Source organism: Poecilia reticulata, linkage group LG8, assembly GCF_000633615.1.
Source record: "Poecilia reticulata strain Guanapo linkage group LG8, Guppy_female_1.0+MT, whole genome shotgun sequence".
Taxonomy (NCBI): domain Eukaryota; kingdom Metazoa; phylum Chordata; class Actinopteri; order Cyprinodontiformes; family Poeciliidae; genus Poecilia; species Poecilia reticulata.
The window spans coordinates 4,987,635-5,004,399 of NC_024338.1; the positions used below are offsets into that span (position 1 = coordinate 4,987,635).

Consider the following 16,765-nt stretch of genomic DNA (forward strand, 5'->3'; position numbering starts at 1 on the left):
TAACGTCTAAATAAAGATGGAGTCTTTTTTTAAATTTCTATACATAACCCTCCTGTCTTCTATTTCTCATTGAAAGCATAATACAGTATAATACAGTATTTTGAAGCCTGTAGACCACATGACAGCATGGCACAATTTACTCACGTTAGACAGGAAGTTACTCACTGAGTCATTTCAAAGATTATTTTGTCACAATGAGCATCTTGCATATTCCTTCACTAGTGAGCATGCATGTACATGCATCTGTTGATTTGTGAAAATGAAGGTCATGCACACACACACACACACGCACACACACGCACACACGCACACACACACACACACACACACACACACACACATCCACACACACACACACACACACACAATAACTTAATTTAAAGTAAAATATTACAAATAAGTCAGTAGTTCCTGGAAAGTAACACTGTAAGTAACCCAGGTTTCAGGGGCCACGCTAGCGGATGGGGGCCTTCAGGGCCGCATCCACCTCCTCCTCTGGCAGCAGCGTGTGCCACTGGGCCACGGGTCGCCTGGGATTGGCCAGCATGTCTGACCAGTGGCGCAGCCCGACGCCGGAGGCGCCGTAGCCAATCCAGCACTTCCCGATGGGATCGTTGCTGCCCAGTTTGTCATAGTCGTACACGGTGATCAGCACCTGGATTTTCTGTGTGTGGAGACAGAGGAGGGTCAACGGTAGTTCCTGTAAATGTCTCGCTTGCATGTATGACGCATGTGACATTTAAACTATATCAGTCTAGACTTGATCACTAAAAGCATTGCATTTTCTCCTCAAATTAGACAAAATTAACAACAAATATAATTGCAGTCATACAGTTTTCCTATGGGATTTTATCACAGCTAACCCAGGCTGTCCTCTCAGGACTCTTGATACAACAACTGTTATGCACAGCCTCTCTAGCCACTGTGCAATGATGAGCTCTTGCACATAGAAATCAATATGCATTGGAATTCCAAATGTAGCAGAGCACACATCTCCAAATTGCACCCTAACTCTGCAGTGGYTGGAGAAAAAGAAATGACTTAAACATTATACTGTCAGCAGAGAGTTGCATTAAAATCTGATGTTCCGGGACTTGATGTATGGTCATGYAAACATTCTGRTTTAAGCTTCAATAGTCACATTTCCTCACGGTGGACGACAAAAACACTAACAATGACTAAAACAAAAAGCAACTATGTTAAATTGCAAAGCAATCATTCCTACTTATAAGAAATATTTACAGAAAATTGTCTGAAAATGTTTTCTTATTTCAAAAGAAATCATTTTGTGTTGTTCTACGTTCATGCAACAGTCAACAGATCCAAATATCAGTGRAACTACGCAGAGTACAAACCTGAATTTGGGAGAACGGAATCTCAAAGCTGAAGCTCTCRTTGAAGTAAGGATTTAAAGTGTTTTGCTTCACAGATGTCTTCTTTTTCTTGAGTCGCTTGCCATTGTGTTGCAGAACCACCTTGACAAACGGATCTGAGAGGGACAAGCATCAGTCAACACAGACCTCCAATACGAGTCGATCTTCAGCCTTTAGGTATGTAAACAACATATACCTGACAGTCCTCCGACGTCCATTTTCTTCAGGTTCTTTGCTTCCATCACGTTGACCGTCAGCTTACCGGCCGTGGGGACATAGCGAAGGGAAATGCAGATATCACCCAGTTTCTCTTGCTGTCAGAAACACAATGCATATGTCAGGTGTTTTGTTAGAGTCTGGAAATGCCAAGTGTTGGAAGAAAAARAAAACATTTACCTCTTCTTTTTCTCCACCAACTAAATCTTTCCATTCATGTATTGGTTGTCCGAGGTCTATGCTGTTCATTGGGATCTTGATTTCGCCGATGACATCATGTTTTCCAAAACGGTCAAAATCAAAAACTTGCAGCACCAGAGTCTGACCACCCAGCTCACTGTAAGGGATCTGGAGAGGAAGAGCATTAGCATCAAATTTAGCTTTGAATTCTGTTAGAAAATATTATAGTTTTCTAAAACAACATTGCTGTATAGACCTTAAAAGTGAAAGTCTCGTTAAACACAGGGCAGAGGTTCTTGCGTTGAATTTTGGTCTCGAACTTCTTCTTCTTGTCYGGCAGCATGTACACTTTAACGTAAGGGTCAGAGGTTCCACCAATGTCCATCGCTGGGAGGTCCTGAGCCTGAAGGATGCCCACAATCAACTGGAGAAGAATYCAAGAGCAGAAGATTAGTCCAAGTTCCAAACTACATCTGCGTTTCCGTTACAAATGTAAGCAAATCTACATAAAGCCTATTTTCTGCTAATGGTGAAAAAACRCAATTTCGCAATTGCAGTGTTTCCATTAAATGAGAAATTAAATTAAAATCATGTGAATTATCTTGTTCACATGATAAGTCAGTAAAAATCATGGCARTGACGGATGTAAACAGTTCTAATGAGATGCTAGCGCTCATCATCATCTGTCAGCCAATCAGAGGAGAGGAGACGTCAGCGTCTCATTCAGGCATTGGGAGCGGCTGCGTATCCAGTGTTTTGGGGAAATTCTAGTCARTGATTTTACAGACGAGTTATAGATTCAACACGTTGGAATGACACACAACTTTTTATGAACTGTGATGCTGTGGGGGCTCTGGTGGAGCCAGCTGTTTGTTGTCAGAAAAAAAAAAGAAAAACAAACCATCATCCTCCTACCACTTCCTGTCATCTTCTTTGTAGTATCAACCAGTAGTAACATCCGGTTGTTGATCAGGTGACTTGTGCGATGTGAAAGAAGTGTTTGCATTTGTAGTTTTTCGAAACATCTTTTTGGCCGAAARGCCACTTCATCCTAGCTTTTTYAAAATTGGAGTGTTTCTATTAAATGAATTTATTTCAAACTGCACAATTGCTGGAGGTGTAACAGGTACATTTTTCTTACCATTTTGAACATTTAACCATGTGTCRATGTGTAATTGAAAATAATGAGGTGGTAAAATATTAATGGTCTTTCTTAATGTGTAGCTGAAATGTTGCCATCAATGTTTTCTTTTTTTTTCTTTTAACCAGCAATCCAAAATAAGGCATCACATTTTGTGTGCCACCTACGCCTGTTTGTGTTCAGACCTTAATAAATTCCCCACCAAAGGAAAGTMCAAGCTAAAAGACTCTGAAGTCTTTAAAGATTTTCAGGTGTTGACATCTCTTGCTACTGTATTCATGGACTTTCATTTTGACAAGAGCTGTATTGTATTTAGAACGGGAAACAAATAGGAAAAAGCATAATGGGAGATTTCTTAGTTTCTCCTATGCTACTTTGAATTATTTGAAGCTTAGGTCTAGTGTAGCTCTATTTTGAGATGGAGTGCTCCCTTGTATCCTGAGTCAGGAATGTAACCTAAATCATTTTGTTGCTGATTGGTTTTGACGAATCACCAGTCAGTTAGAAACTCAAAAATCTGACCTTTGTCCAGTAGGTGAACCTGTCATACTAAGACAAAKGTTCACCAGAGCCGTGCTCTGGGTAAATTTGCACCTTCACCAATTGTATTGGTACCTTTGAAAAAAAAAAAAATACAGTCTCATACGACTTACTGTCTAAATATATTTCCAATTGAAATAACTTTAAATTTCAGTTGCTAATCCAGGCATCTACCAAACYTCACCCAACCATGTGAAAGCTTTGAAACATGGAGGCTGTAAAATYTTGTTCTAGTTACAATAACTCTAGAAAAGTCAGTGCGGTGTGTTGTGTGTGAGCATTGTGCACCTGATTATCGGTAAAGTTATAATCCAACGAGTACTCCAGTTTGCCGAAAAACTCCTTTTCCTCTTCCTTCTCTTCCTCTCCATCCTGAAAAAGATGACAGGGTGGCAAATCGTCATGGTGAYGTTATCAAACTCACACATGTTGCTTCTGCTCTCCTGAAGCAATAAAAACACAACAGAGCGTGAGCAAAGGAAATATTACTGCCTGTAGGTGGTTGTGGTGCAATAAATTTACTAAAGACGGTCAAAGTAGAGATTAACAGGTGAACCTTTAAATGACTGGAACGAATAAAGAACATTTTCTGTCAGAGTGTCAAAGCTTTTCAGAAATATGTTTTTTTTTACACTAGTGACGGCCATCTTTAGATCTTCAGCACCAGCCTATCGTGTTGTCTTTGCACACTGAAGCTGTTGCCCAGATAGACCACATACTTCAGAATGCATGTCTCAACCTGGACAGAAGCCAAACTTCTGTGAACTGTAAAACTGAGATTATAATCAGRAAGCCAGTAAGCAGCAGCTATCTCTGTCTGTTGAAGGATGAACACAGTAAACAGACTTGGACCACCCAGAAAAAAATAAAAAATTCCAACAACACCTGTATTCGTTCATTGTTCAACATGACATGAGACGACATGACATTATATGTTTACATACCATAATATTATCTCTTTGGCAAGAAACAGAAAGAATCCTATCTATCAGCGCCATCATTTTGTTGTGTTTTAAACAATTACAGTCAAGTCATTATTTCCTGTTTCTATTCCCCTGTTAGCACTAGGCTAAGCTAACTAGCTCCTACACTCTGCTAGAGAGGGAAGAGACATAAATTTATTGTGGTAATTTGAGTTGAATTTCTCTTGCCACTCGATTTGATTACTGCCGCAACTATTCCCAAAGCAGAAAACATCTAAACTGGAGTAAATTCTATAAACAAATGTCAAAATGTACAAAAAAAAAAAAAAAAGTCATTGAGATGAATCTTGTAAAGACTGTAGGATTCCAGTGAACAGCAGAGAGAGCTATGATCCACAAATGGAGAAAACATGGAACAGCGGTGAACCTTTCTGGAGTGGCCTGCTGACCAAAATGATCACAACTCATCCAAGAGGTCATAAAAACATCCAGAGAACTCCAGTGCTGGCTTGATTCACTAATGGTAGGTTCTAATGACTTCACCACTGGGACTGGGCAAAAGTAGCAGGGCTGAGCTCCAAGAAAACCAAGGCTGAGTGAAAGGAACATGAAGGCTATTATCAGTTTTGCCAAAAAATTATTTGATTATTCAAACATTTACAGAATTTATTCTGTAAACTGGTGAGACATGTTTTTGGAAGATTATATCTTATCTGGTATAAAAGGAAAATAGCATTTAGAAAAGGAACAACATGCCAAGAGTCAAATGTAGTTTTGGTGTGATAGTAGGGTTATTTTTAGGGCCTTGGGACCCAGAAGGCTTGTCATGGTAAATGAAACCATGAATTCTGTTGCCTGCAAAAACATCCTGAGAGAGAACATCATATCTGTTTATGACCTTAGGTGCTTTGGGGTTCAGCAGGACAATGACCAAAACACACCAGCAGGTCCGTCTTTGAATGGCTTAAGGAAAAACCAAATGAAGGCTTAGGAGTGGCCGAGTAAACGTCCTGATCTGAATCCAACTGAGACGCCGTGGCATGAACATAAAAAGACGTTCCGAGCTTGAAAACCCTCCAAAGTGACAGACTTACTAGGATTCTACAAAAATGAGAGGATCAGAATTGATAAAAACTGGCAAAGAGATCTTGTTTACCAGTTACTGCAAGAGCTTGACTGGAGTTGTTGTTCCTATGGGTGACCCAACTACTTTGGTTTGGGGGCAGTTGCGTTTTCTTACGGCCCCTGGGGAATGAAAACCACTACACAACCGTTTCTTTTTTAAATCAGCAGTTTATCAAAACAGCTGAAGTCGTATACACTGAATTCAGACATTATTTAACAATCGCAAGATGATCAGCTGCAGGATATGTTATTTCAGTTAAATGCTATGTTGCAGACCTTCTGGCCAAGTCTTGGTGATAGATTAACAGGTAGGCCAGAAGGTAAAATTTACGGTCTGTAAAGTCACGAGACAAATGCATTCCACTTGTTTAAAGATTTTAAACTTGAACTGCACATAATTTTTATTTGTGGAGCAATAGAATACTTATTTAAGTGGAATGTGTGCATACATTCATTCATTTTGTCCTTCATTTTTCAGCTCAGTGTTTTTTCTAAATTATTCAGCAACACAAATCCGTAGAAGAATCAATTCTTCTCACCTTTTTCTCGTCTCCTTCTTCTCCCTCGTTATCCTTCTTTCTGCGCCCCCGCCCGCCTCCCCCTTTCCTCTCTCGAGCCTTCTTTTGCTTCTTGCCCTTATTGAAACACTTCTTGTAGATGCAGAATCCAAGGCAGGCGACGAGGGTAAGGACCACAACCACGATGGCCCCCACGGCCCACATGGGCACTGGACAGAGGAGAGAAACGGTCAATAGCAGGATGGACAGCTCTGATTCTACCTGAAGGGGTGATAAACTAAGAGTCACCACTAGTGTAGATATACACTGGTATTTTTTTTTTCATTCATTGGTTCTTGAAATTTTAATTTTCCAAGTTCTTGTGTAGAAATACAACAAGAATATCACAAAGTCAGAATTCCAGCTATGAACCAGGGTTATCATAGTTTTGTTGATTTTTTTTTTTTTACTATAGTTTAGTTTTATTTCGCCCCAGACTAATAAGTATTTTCAGAAACAACATGAAATAAATAATCTCTGAAATACCCAAATCTCATGTCTGATTGAATGTAATCGTTTACAACTTCCAGCAATTTTGTATTTGAATTTTGCCATTTTATTAAAGTAAAGTAAAGTAAATACATTGACATCTATTGTTATTAAACGTTTTGAACGGCCATCATGGTCATGTGACACATTAAATCCATTCTTTCTTCCACCTCAGGTTCTTTCCAGTTCGCATATAAAGCTAAGCGATCAACAGGGAATGCAACTGATTTTGCGCTTCTTCATCTGGATAAAAAAAAAAGAAATTGTTTTGTTGACTTCACTGAAGCATTTAATAGCACAACAATTGAGTTAAAAATGAGATAAGTTGGGGTTCAGTGCATCTCGTTGCAACTGTTTTTTGGATTGTCTCAGCCAGAGGTTGCAGTAGTACGAGTAGGAAACATAAGATCTCCAGCAGGATTCTGTTGAACAGTGGCGTCCTCAGGGCTGAGCACTCAGTCCTCTGCTTTTTACCCTGCTAACACATGACTGTAACACAATTCAGCCTTTCTGTACGCACTACTAGATTATCAAACTGTTTCTTCCATCAGCCAGTAAGGACCCTGAATACTCTCCATCTGAACTGTTAACTATGTAAGAGTTTGTGTTTTTAAAATTGTATATTGTACCTGATTTGTAGGATTTTTTTTCTAATATTATTGCTGTGTTTTCTACGGATTATGGAAAACCACTTTTTATGATTATTTGTTCTTATTTATTGTTATGTGATATTTTTAAGTTATTAGTTTCACTGGCGGAGGGAAAGGAACAAAATTTTGAGTCCTTGTATGTCTAGTACATAGGATGAGTTGACAAAGTGATCAGTCGACTTTGACTCTGACTACTACAAAACTCCCTATGAGAAGAATGAAGACAACGACTCGTCAGAACTATCCTTTTCCTGCTAGTTGGGTCTTTATTCAACCTGACGTAGGACACATGTGATGGCATGAGACACAAGACGGACTTACTCTTGAGTTTATGATCTTGAAGAGCGGGACACATTGTTCACACCAGGAGAAAATGAGGAAAGACAGAATGACAAAATAACACATGAAATGGCAAAAAGGAAAGATAATGATAAAGGAAAACAGAACGATTTTATGATCTTATAATGTGTTTTTCCTAAATACTCTACGTAGAGAGCATTGTGTTGTGCTCACTTGGCAGGTGTGTGAGCTCGTTGAAGAACTTGTTCTTCATGCTGGCGAACTGGTGGTTGGAGTGGTGAGACGGGGGCGGAGGCGGCCGCGGCTCCCTCTCCTCTTCCCCCGCCGCCCTCCGGAGCCGCACTGCAGCCATGTTGACCAACGGCATCACTGCTCTGAAAGGACAACGGATGGATATTTGTTTAATAAATGAATTGCTAGAATGTTAATATGTCCTGTTTCTTTAACCTGCAATGATCTGGTTCAATAAAAGACACCAAACAAGAGTCAGTAGCAGAACAGACTGTTTGTCATTGGCAGAGAGGATCTAATGAGTTTTATATGTGAAATAAAACTTTTTTCAAACATATACTCGTACAATTTGATGCTAAGGAAGAAAAATAAACAGTATAAATAACCTAGTTTTCATGCCAAGTTTCACACTTTGTTGTGTTTGGGTAAGCTTGTTTATGAGTTGTTTATACTTTTGAATAAACTTTATTATTCAATCTAACAATTTGTTCTTTGTTCCTACTATAATAGGAAATATGCCGTATTTCAAAAGATAAAACTAGTGTATCAATTTTGAAAAATATAATCTGTTTTTATCCACAATAAATATCAACAAATATCAGTGAGTAAAGTTGCAAATTCCAGCTTTGTATTCAATATCCAGGCTCGTTTACTTCAAAGTGATTGTAAATGTACTTCAATTTTGTGTAGTAGTTTAAAATTATGTAAAACTGATATTTACTTTTGTGAGTCTGTGAAGAAAAGTCATAGAAAACAAAATAAAATCTGCCAGTTTTTGGTAGTCGTGCCTGCAAGGAGTTCCAGCTGTCAGTCCTTATCCTCGTATATAAAAAGGGAGATTTAAACACACACACACACACGCACACACACACACACACACAGAGGCCGCGCCCACAGCTGACATCCCTCTGTTGCTGCACTGCTGTGTAACAAGATTAATTGTCAGAGGTAATCCAAAAATCCTCGGATTAAACAAATTAAGGACAGTTTGCTGCTCCTCCTCTCTACCCGCCCATCCCGTCACCATTTTCTTCACTCTTTGCTCCCTTGCTTGGGACCCATCAGGCCTCATACCTCCCATGTTCTGCTCACACACACACGCACACGCACACACACACACACACACACACAGAATGACCAAACTCCCAGAATCAGACCTGATTTAGGTAGCAAGCTCAGTAACGTGGCCCAGATGGGATCTGCAGAGGATTACAGAGGGCAATCTCAGTGTGGTGAATAACTGCTGTACATAAGGTGTTTATCTTTAAGTGAATTTATCCAAATCTTCCATTGATATGGTTTTATTTTATCATCCTTTATTCTGTTACATGGATCCTCTGTTGTTTCTGAGAGGAGCATTCCAGGACCGAAAGGCTCCAAAAAGAACAGGATTAGCTTATGTTTTAATATGATCTTAGGTTAAATTCCATCCATCCGTCCGTCCACATTGATTTGTTCTAACATCATAATGCAGAGCTGTGCATCATCTGCGTAGTTATGTTAACTAGCAGGAAAATATAGATATTAAATAGGAAGGGTCCAAGGATAGAACCTTGGGGTACCCAACATGTGATTTTCAATGTTACTGAAGAATATGTATCAAACACACAAAGGTGCCTTCTATCTATCCGTGGTAGATGAAAATTTCCCATCAAGTATCACATTTCACTTATAATTTTTATAGTKGACTATACCGTTTGCCATCTCGGATCAGTTCTCTCTCTACCACATCTGACCGTCACACTTTCTGCACCAGCAAATCCATATCAGTGGTTTCTATCAACTTTCAGGACAGATGTTAGCCACAGGTGATCTATTTCCCTAAAGAGAGTTTCAGCAACAAGGGATTGATGTGTCCCTCTCATCTGGACAGACCAGAACTTACAACACAGTAGTCATGCAATATGTGTTAGAAGTTTAAATGAGCAGTCAGTTTACCACACAACAATACAGATATGTTAATACAATAATAAAAAAAATGTGTTTCATGTTAGGTTTTGGCATTCATTTCAAAAGTATAAAGCCTGAAATCCATCATCTGAAATACAGTGCTTTCAAAAGATTTATGACAAATTTATATTTTATCACGTTACACTGCATATTATTTGTATTGTATGGGACAGATCAATGCACAGTAGTGCATGATATTGAAAAGATTTCATGGTTTTTGTTAATAAAAAAAAAAGAAAAAATATGTTAGAAGAAAATTAGAGAAAGTCATGTTTAAACTTAGCCAGAAACTACATGGTCTCAAAACAACAATACTATCAATTATCSCAATCATTTCTGGGTCAATTGAACATCCAGCAAAATTTGCTATTGTGACAAACTCTAAGATCAGTTGTGATCAATAATATTGATTGGTTACAGACATGAATCCAATTAGTCTCTTGTAAGAATTGGAAACTGATGTTCAGAAATGCTGTTCAACCAATCTAATGGAGTTTGAGATACTTTGTAAAGAATGAGCAGAAATTTCCATCTTTAGATGTCCAAAGAAACAAAGGCATGAAGCTTTGACTAAAAAGAAAAGGGGTTTTATTACTGACAGAGGAAATGAACTTAATTTTTCACATTTTCAGGGTTTTATTTGTAGAAACATTTGAAAATCCTAGAACTTTTCTTATAAATTTCACAGATTGTTACAATATGTCAGTCTGTGACAGAAACTCAAAATAAAAAAATCATATGTGAATAAACTTGGCAGTGACTTATGTAACAGCTACATATAATATATTCATAATTCATCCAAATTAATCAAGGTGTGAAAATTTAACACATAAGCAACACAGCGCGCAGACGTGTTGTCTGCATGCTAAAAGTCACATATATGTGAGCTGGATGGCTTTCCATAACTTTACAGAAGAGATATGGATTCAACACGTTCATGACATGCAACTTTTTTTTACAAACTGTGTGAGGTTTTCGGGGTTCTGGTGGAGCCAGCTGCCCCCCCAAAAAAGAAGAAAAAAAACGTCCCCTTACTATTTCCTGTTGTCTTCTTTGTCATTTCCATCAGTACTAACATCCGGCTGTTGACCGTGTGATGTGAAGGAAGTGTCTCCATTCCAGTTTTCCAAAATACTTCTATTTTGATACAGCCGAAAAACCACCTCAGCCAAAAGCAAAAAAAAAATTTTTATCAAAAAAAGTTTTGAAACAATAAGCAAATTTATTTTTGTAATTTCAAATTGCGCAATTTTATGGTTAATGGAAACCCAGGCACTGACAAAATGTAAAGTTCAAACGGGCGTCAAGAATCATATAAGGCCAGCTTTTATTGTATCTTAAGAGTAATGTAAGAAAGAAGGTTAACAATACAACCACATCAGAAGAAATCTGAGCAGCAGACAGTCATATAAACCTCTGTCCGTACCAATCTGTGTCCAGCCTGCTGCAGGTGACTTCATGTGAACAGACACCAACCAATCCAGCTTTAGCCTTCAATAAGCCACTTAAACTAATCTCCTTAGAACACTGTCCATCATGTCAAATCAAATGTTACAATCATCCATAAACTTTCTTGGTGAACTATTCAAAGAATTAAATATGAACGCGAAACACTAGTACTGAAAGATCAAATTTAATTAACCCTGATGTCATTCACTTCTCACTCCATTTTAGCGGATTTAATAAAAATCAAGGAAATTTTATAGACTAGCAAGAAGAAAAAATGACAAGGAATACATTCCWCCTAAAATGTTAATTTGAAAATCATCAATTGTAAATCAAAAGGTGCAAAATGCTTTTATTAAGTGATAGTTGGCCATAACGGAAATGTAACACAGAAAACATCTCAACTCACCCAATGTGTCCTCAGTCCTTGTATCCTTTTTATCTTTTCTTCTGTCATGCAAACGTCATTCCACACAGATCCACCAACACTGACTGATTGGAAGTGGTTGTGTCCAAGTCCAGCTCCCTCTCTCTCCTCCTCTCCACCTCCTGTGTTAATCCTCACTATATCCCTCAACACTACTTAGTTACTGCCCACTTCCAGAAATCATTGTGATTTCAGCAAAAACTGTTTCAGCTATATATATAGTCCTATGTTAAGTATTTGCAGATTTTGTCTGTTTTTGCTTTTCTGGGATACTTGCATACATCATTGGGGGAAACCCCCCCGAATATAATTGGCAGAAACAAAACGCAGTTTTCAAATTAAATGAATTTGAGAGGGAAAATATTTTTCAAACCAACCTGACCTCTAGTGAAAATGGATTTTAAAGTTGAATTTCACTATTCACTCAGACCTGATAACTACCTCATCTATGGAATTCTTTTAACAGAAAATGTCTGAAAGTATTAAGAAAATGTGTAATGTTCTGCAATATTGCATCCTTGGTTTTGTCTTCAAATTGCCCCTCAGGATAAGTTCACTTGGAAAAAGCCTTGCACCTCCAAATTAAAAACTTTTCAGATAGAAAGAAAAGCAAAGCCAAGCATTCAAGTTTCTTCTCAATAACTAGGGGTTTTGCTTTAACGTCTAGTAATTTGGGTCAAGTTTCTGTATTAATCTCATGATTCTCTAGATTTACCAAGCAAATCTTTCCAGGAAAACCAGGTAGCATTTTAAGCTGCATAAACTTGGTCAGGTGCCATTAAATGTTTGTCTGTGGGATCTTGTGTTGACGGTCATTTCTGAAACATGTTAAATCAGGAAACTTGTTAGCTCCAAAATCTTGTTCAACATTTTACTGCTTCACTTTTAACCAGGACGTCCCTTGGAATTTACCCGTTTTGGAGGCACCAGGCCCTCAAATTATAAACAAGTCAGACCACAGAACTCCAGCTCAAAATGTTTATTCAGAGAATCAGAAGTTACACTTATCCAGAAGTGTACAGTAGTTGGTCTAAGACACTCAACACAACTTCAGAAACTGATTCAGTCAATGAAATGATTAAACTCTGGAGTAGACAAGTTTAGCCTGAAGCCTTTGTTACACACACTTCTACTCCATGTTCCCTTCTGGGCATTTAGCTTTTGTCTCCCAGGGTGTGCTTGTCAAACAGATACTCCGCCATCTTGTTGTTGTGGGCATCCATGCGGGTCAGGTTGGTGATGTGGTCACCGAGCTTCTTGATGGACTCCACCTGCTCGTTCAGGTAGTGGGACTCCAGGAAATCACACAGCTGAAACAGAATTATTTGTTGGTTTCAAAAACATTTAGTGTCAATGAAGCAAATTTATAACTTCTGTTTGTAAACATCACCCTATATATATAATATATATATATTAAACAAAACCGAGAACTCCCACTCATCGTCAAAGATAACTTTCTAATTACCAATACTATTAAGGCATTTGAGGAAATGTTTGGTCAGAATAAAAATGTTTCTTCACTGACAACATTGGTAGACAACCCAGATCTAACAAAGGGCGCTCGTCCTGATCTTAGCATCACTATGATAGATGATCTATGGAATATAGGAAAATACAAGACATTTGAGGACTTAACACAATGTGACATTGTCTCCAGGGACTTTTATAAATATCTTCAAGGCATTATGTTAAGGCAAAGATGGACTCACTAGTTCCCAGGAATTATTTGTATGAAAACACAATTCTTGATTGACATAAACATGGGAGATTTGTGTCAACATTCTATGCTGAATTACAAGCTTTAGGGAAATATGGAGAATTTAAGATCAACCTGGAACACAACTCTGAAAAGCACAATTGATTCAGAAGTATGGGAAGACATTTTGACTCTGCCTCCAGAATCTCAGTATGTAACTGATAAAAAAAAAATCCATTATTTTACACAATGCGTGTGTGTATATACACATGCACACACACATTGTGTAAAATAATGGATTTTACACACTATTTTCCGGACCATAAGCCACATCCCTGAAGTTTATATATAAAAAAAAATAAAATAAAAAAAATAAAAAAATAAAAAACTGTAAACATGCACATATAAGCCGCAGATATCCCTGCTGCTCTAGGTTTTCCACAATGATGCAGCAGAGGGGGGCGGACACCCAAAATTTGAGTCATAACAGGTCAATTGAATATCACATTTATTATGGTTGAAAAAGAGAAAGTTGCCAAGTTTAGATTTAACTGAACTGATGAGGGTGTATGAGTTTGGAGAAAAATATCCTGTCTGCCACTAACGTGCTAAATAAAAATGGGCACCTTCTTCTGCTGCTGCTTCTTTAGATTTCAACGGCAGCTTGCATCCATTATTGTTGCACTTCTGCCCTCTATTGGATTGTTATATATATTCCTCAAATTCTCATAATGATCCCAGTATTTAAAAAATGAAAAATCTCCCCCCTTAATGCTATTCAACATTCTCAAATTTCATTTCCCTATTAAAACCTAATTGTTTTAATGGGCAATTTTCTCTTATTTCCAATGATTCACTTCCTGCTAAAGAGCCCCCTGGTGGTTGAAGAAAAATATACATATAAGCCGCATGGTTTGAAGCATAGGAAAAAAGTAGCGGCTTATAGTCCGGAAAATACAGTGTACGTGTATATAGCTCAAGTACACACCAGGACGTTCTCCAAATTGTCCCAAAAGCAAAGTAACCACAGGGACTTGAATACACCATTTATGGGGGTGTAAAATTAGAGGCGTTCTGGTGAGCAGTACGTTGAGAAATTGGCTCCGCTATTGGACAAACACTTCTCTCTATCCAGTCCTGTGTCTCCTTGGGTTCATACCCAGTCAATTCGTGCAATTCTTATTGATGTTGGCCAGAAAGTCGATAATTCTTAAATGAGTTGGTTGTGATGCTCCTTCGATCCAGCTATGGAGAAATTTAATTTCTGAAGTTATTGTATTAGAAAGATTGAGATACTGTCTGAATGGGAAATTGTGCTTTTAAAAAAAGACGGGAATGTGTGCTTGAATACATCAAAATTAAAAGACCAGTAATGTGAAGCCAAATGATGTACATGTTTTAAGTTTATGTATAAACTGGTTACTTTTCTCCAATAATTGCTGTAATTTATGTACATGCCTCCAGTTTTTGTTGATCTATGAATCAGTACTGTATAAGTTTTGCCCTGTTATTGTTCTTTGCTTTTTTCCCTGTATAATTTTTCAAAATACCAAACATAATATATATATATATATATATACACACATACACACACAAACAGGGGTGAAAGTAGTTTTAAATTCTTGGGGGTACTATGACAAATATATATATATAGCTCCTTTGTGTGCTTTGGAGTTTCTGTGTTGATTAATTTTTTTTGCGAAGCGATAAAAGCTGGGCAGCTCTTTAATTGCTACAAAATAAAGCTGTATTTCTCTCTGCCCACTGGTTGCAATGTTGACACCTTGAGACCTAAATCCTGAACATCATGGCATGGATTGCATCCCAGTTTTCAATATCTGGCATATAACCATTCATTTTATCTTTTAAACTGGTTCTATTGATCCCGTGTCCAGACAGAGGGATAATCAGTAGCCCAGCATCATGACCTGTTTGTTCTGAAGATCCTGCAGCTTCCACTTCTCTTCCTAACATGGYGCCTCCTCACCCTGACTCTCGCACTGATAGGAGGAACCACTGAGCTCTGTTAGGTTAAACCTCATCTTCTGAAGTTGGGATATTTTTCCTCCAACAGGTTCCAGAGGAATCACCTCAAACCAGACGGACTGGATTTTATTTCACTGTCATTTGAGTGGAGCTATAAAGGTTGAAAAAGGTTATCATTAAGTCTCAACATCAATATTTCCACTACATAAGAGGAAAAAATAATAATTATTTGATAGATAGCAGCAGAGTTTGATAGACTATCAAACTCTAAGCCCGACAGCACCAAACTATTTTTTTATATTAGACAATTTAATTTCACATAATTATCACGGTAGAAGCCATGTGTTTGTTAAATACTTGAAACATATTTACCGTGTTTGATGTAAATGACGTATGTTCAAAGAATGAGGTAATTAGTCCAAGTTTGTCGTTTATTCGTTCAGAAATTACAGTGGCTGTGATGCGCCAAGACAAAGGTAAACAAAAGTAAAACAACCTGAACAGGTGATCAACTCTAAACCACTAGCACCTTTTTACTCTCCGTCTCTGTCATTTAAGCACACCCGTTGCCATGGCAACCGCCTGCGCTACACAAGCCGACCAGAGATTACGTTAAAAACATAACATTCAGTCCGTTACAATGTCAGGTTTGCAGGCTTGATATTTATTTTGCGATTATTAATAAGTACTCCCTGAACACAGCGGTGGTTGATTAGTTCATTTTAAACTCCTGCTCTGCTGGTTATTTTGGTAATGAACCGAAACTCACAGAATTGCGCAACACCTTGTTGAAACAATAATTCCTGAGATTATTATTGTTGTCGAGTCATTAATTTGAACACGTTTTATTGATTTTTTTGTTCTTTAATAAAGTTACGTTTTAAGCCAGTCAGAGCAGGACGTGCTGGTCTCAGCGTCCTGGCTGCGTTCAGTTTGTCACCTAATGCCGAGATCGACTCAAAACCTTCCGCGATCGACGTATTGCACCCCTGCTCTATAAGCATGAACAGTTCAGAAACAATATGAAATGAGAAAAAAAGCTATTCATTAACTGATTTAAGTTATGTTTTAGATTGTTCTTGAAAAAACTAGTCAGTCACAGCTGATTAATGGGTAAACTCGCAGCTGCACAGTGAACCCATTAATTTTTTTTGTTACAGCAGACAGTCGCTCCCCTCTCTTGCAGGTACTGCGTACCCCCGCTAAATCTTTTAGGGGTACGCAGTACCCTGCTGTACCCCCTTACTTTCACCCCTGGTAACAGTCGATTAGTGAGTGCTCTCACGGCTGCACAGTGAATCCATTGATTTTTTTTTTTCCAGCAGACAGCTGCTCCTCTCTTGAGGGTACTGCGTACCCCAGCTAAATCTTTTAGGGGTACGCAGTACCCCCTTACTTTCACCCCTGTATATAAAACATAACTTACATGAGGATCAACACGATCAGAGGCCAGCTTGTGCAGATCCAGCAGAGCCTGGTTGACATTTTTCTCCAGCTGCAGAGCACACTGCATGGCTTCCAGCCCACTGCCCCAC

At 38.3% G+C, this 16,765-nt stretch overlaps 2 protein-coding genes across 5 annotated transcripts in view; both read right to left on the bottom strand.

Annotated features, from left to right (window-relative positions):
- Positions 1 to 322: 322 nt before the first annotated feature.
- On the bottom strand, positions 323 to 11,643 carry syt5a (synaptotagmin Va). Of its 3 annotated transcripts, XM_008415275.2 has the most exons (11): positions 11,531 to 11,643; positions 10,711 to 10,812; positions 7,708 to 7,868; positions 7,516 to 7,530; positions 6,038 to 6,225; positions 3,739 to 3,822; positions 2,026 to 2,193; positions 1,770 to 1,937; positions 1,570 to 1,687; positions 1,356 to 1,489; positions 323 to 664 (listed from the first exon to the last, which is right to left on the bottom strand). In XM_008415275.2, exons 3-11 carry the CDS (start codon positions 7,859 to 7,861, stop codon positions 455 to 457), a joined length of 1,239 nt encoding a protein of 412 aa, XP_008413497.1. In that variant the 5' UTR covers positions 7,862 to 7,868; positions 10,711 to 10,812; positions 11,531 to 11,643; the 3' UTR covers positions 323 to 454. The 3 variants fall into 3 exon arrangements, with proteins under 3 accessions (XP_008413497.1, XP_008413496.1, XP_008413498.1); XM_008415274.2 differs by lacking the exon at positions 10,711 to 10,812 and having other exon boundaries at positions 11,531 to 11,642; XM_008415276.2 differs by lacking the exons at positions 7,516 to 7,530; positions 10,711 to 10,812.
- Positions 11,644 to 12,608: 965 nt separating this feature from the next.
- The window catches only part of LOC103468305 (ferritin, middle subunit), a 17,425-nt gene continuing 13,268 nt past the window's right edge, over positions 12,609 to 16,765 (bottom strand). The window contains exons 4-5 of one of the 2 annotated variants that reach the window (XM_008415277.2): positions 16,657 to 16,765; positions 12,609 to 12,858 (exon numbers count right to left, since the gene is read on the bottom strand). In XM_008415277.2, coding sequence (XP_008413499.1) covers positions 12,703 to 12,858; positions 16,657 to 16,765 — 265 coding nt within the window. In that variant the 3' untranslated portion in view covers positions 12,609 to 12,702. The remainder of the gene's footprint in view (positions 12,859 to 16,656) is intronic. The other variant, XM_008415279.2, reaches the window with a different exon arrangement.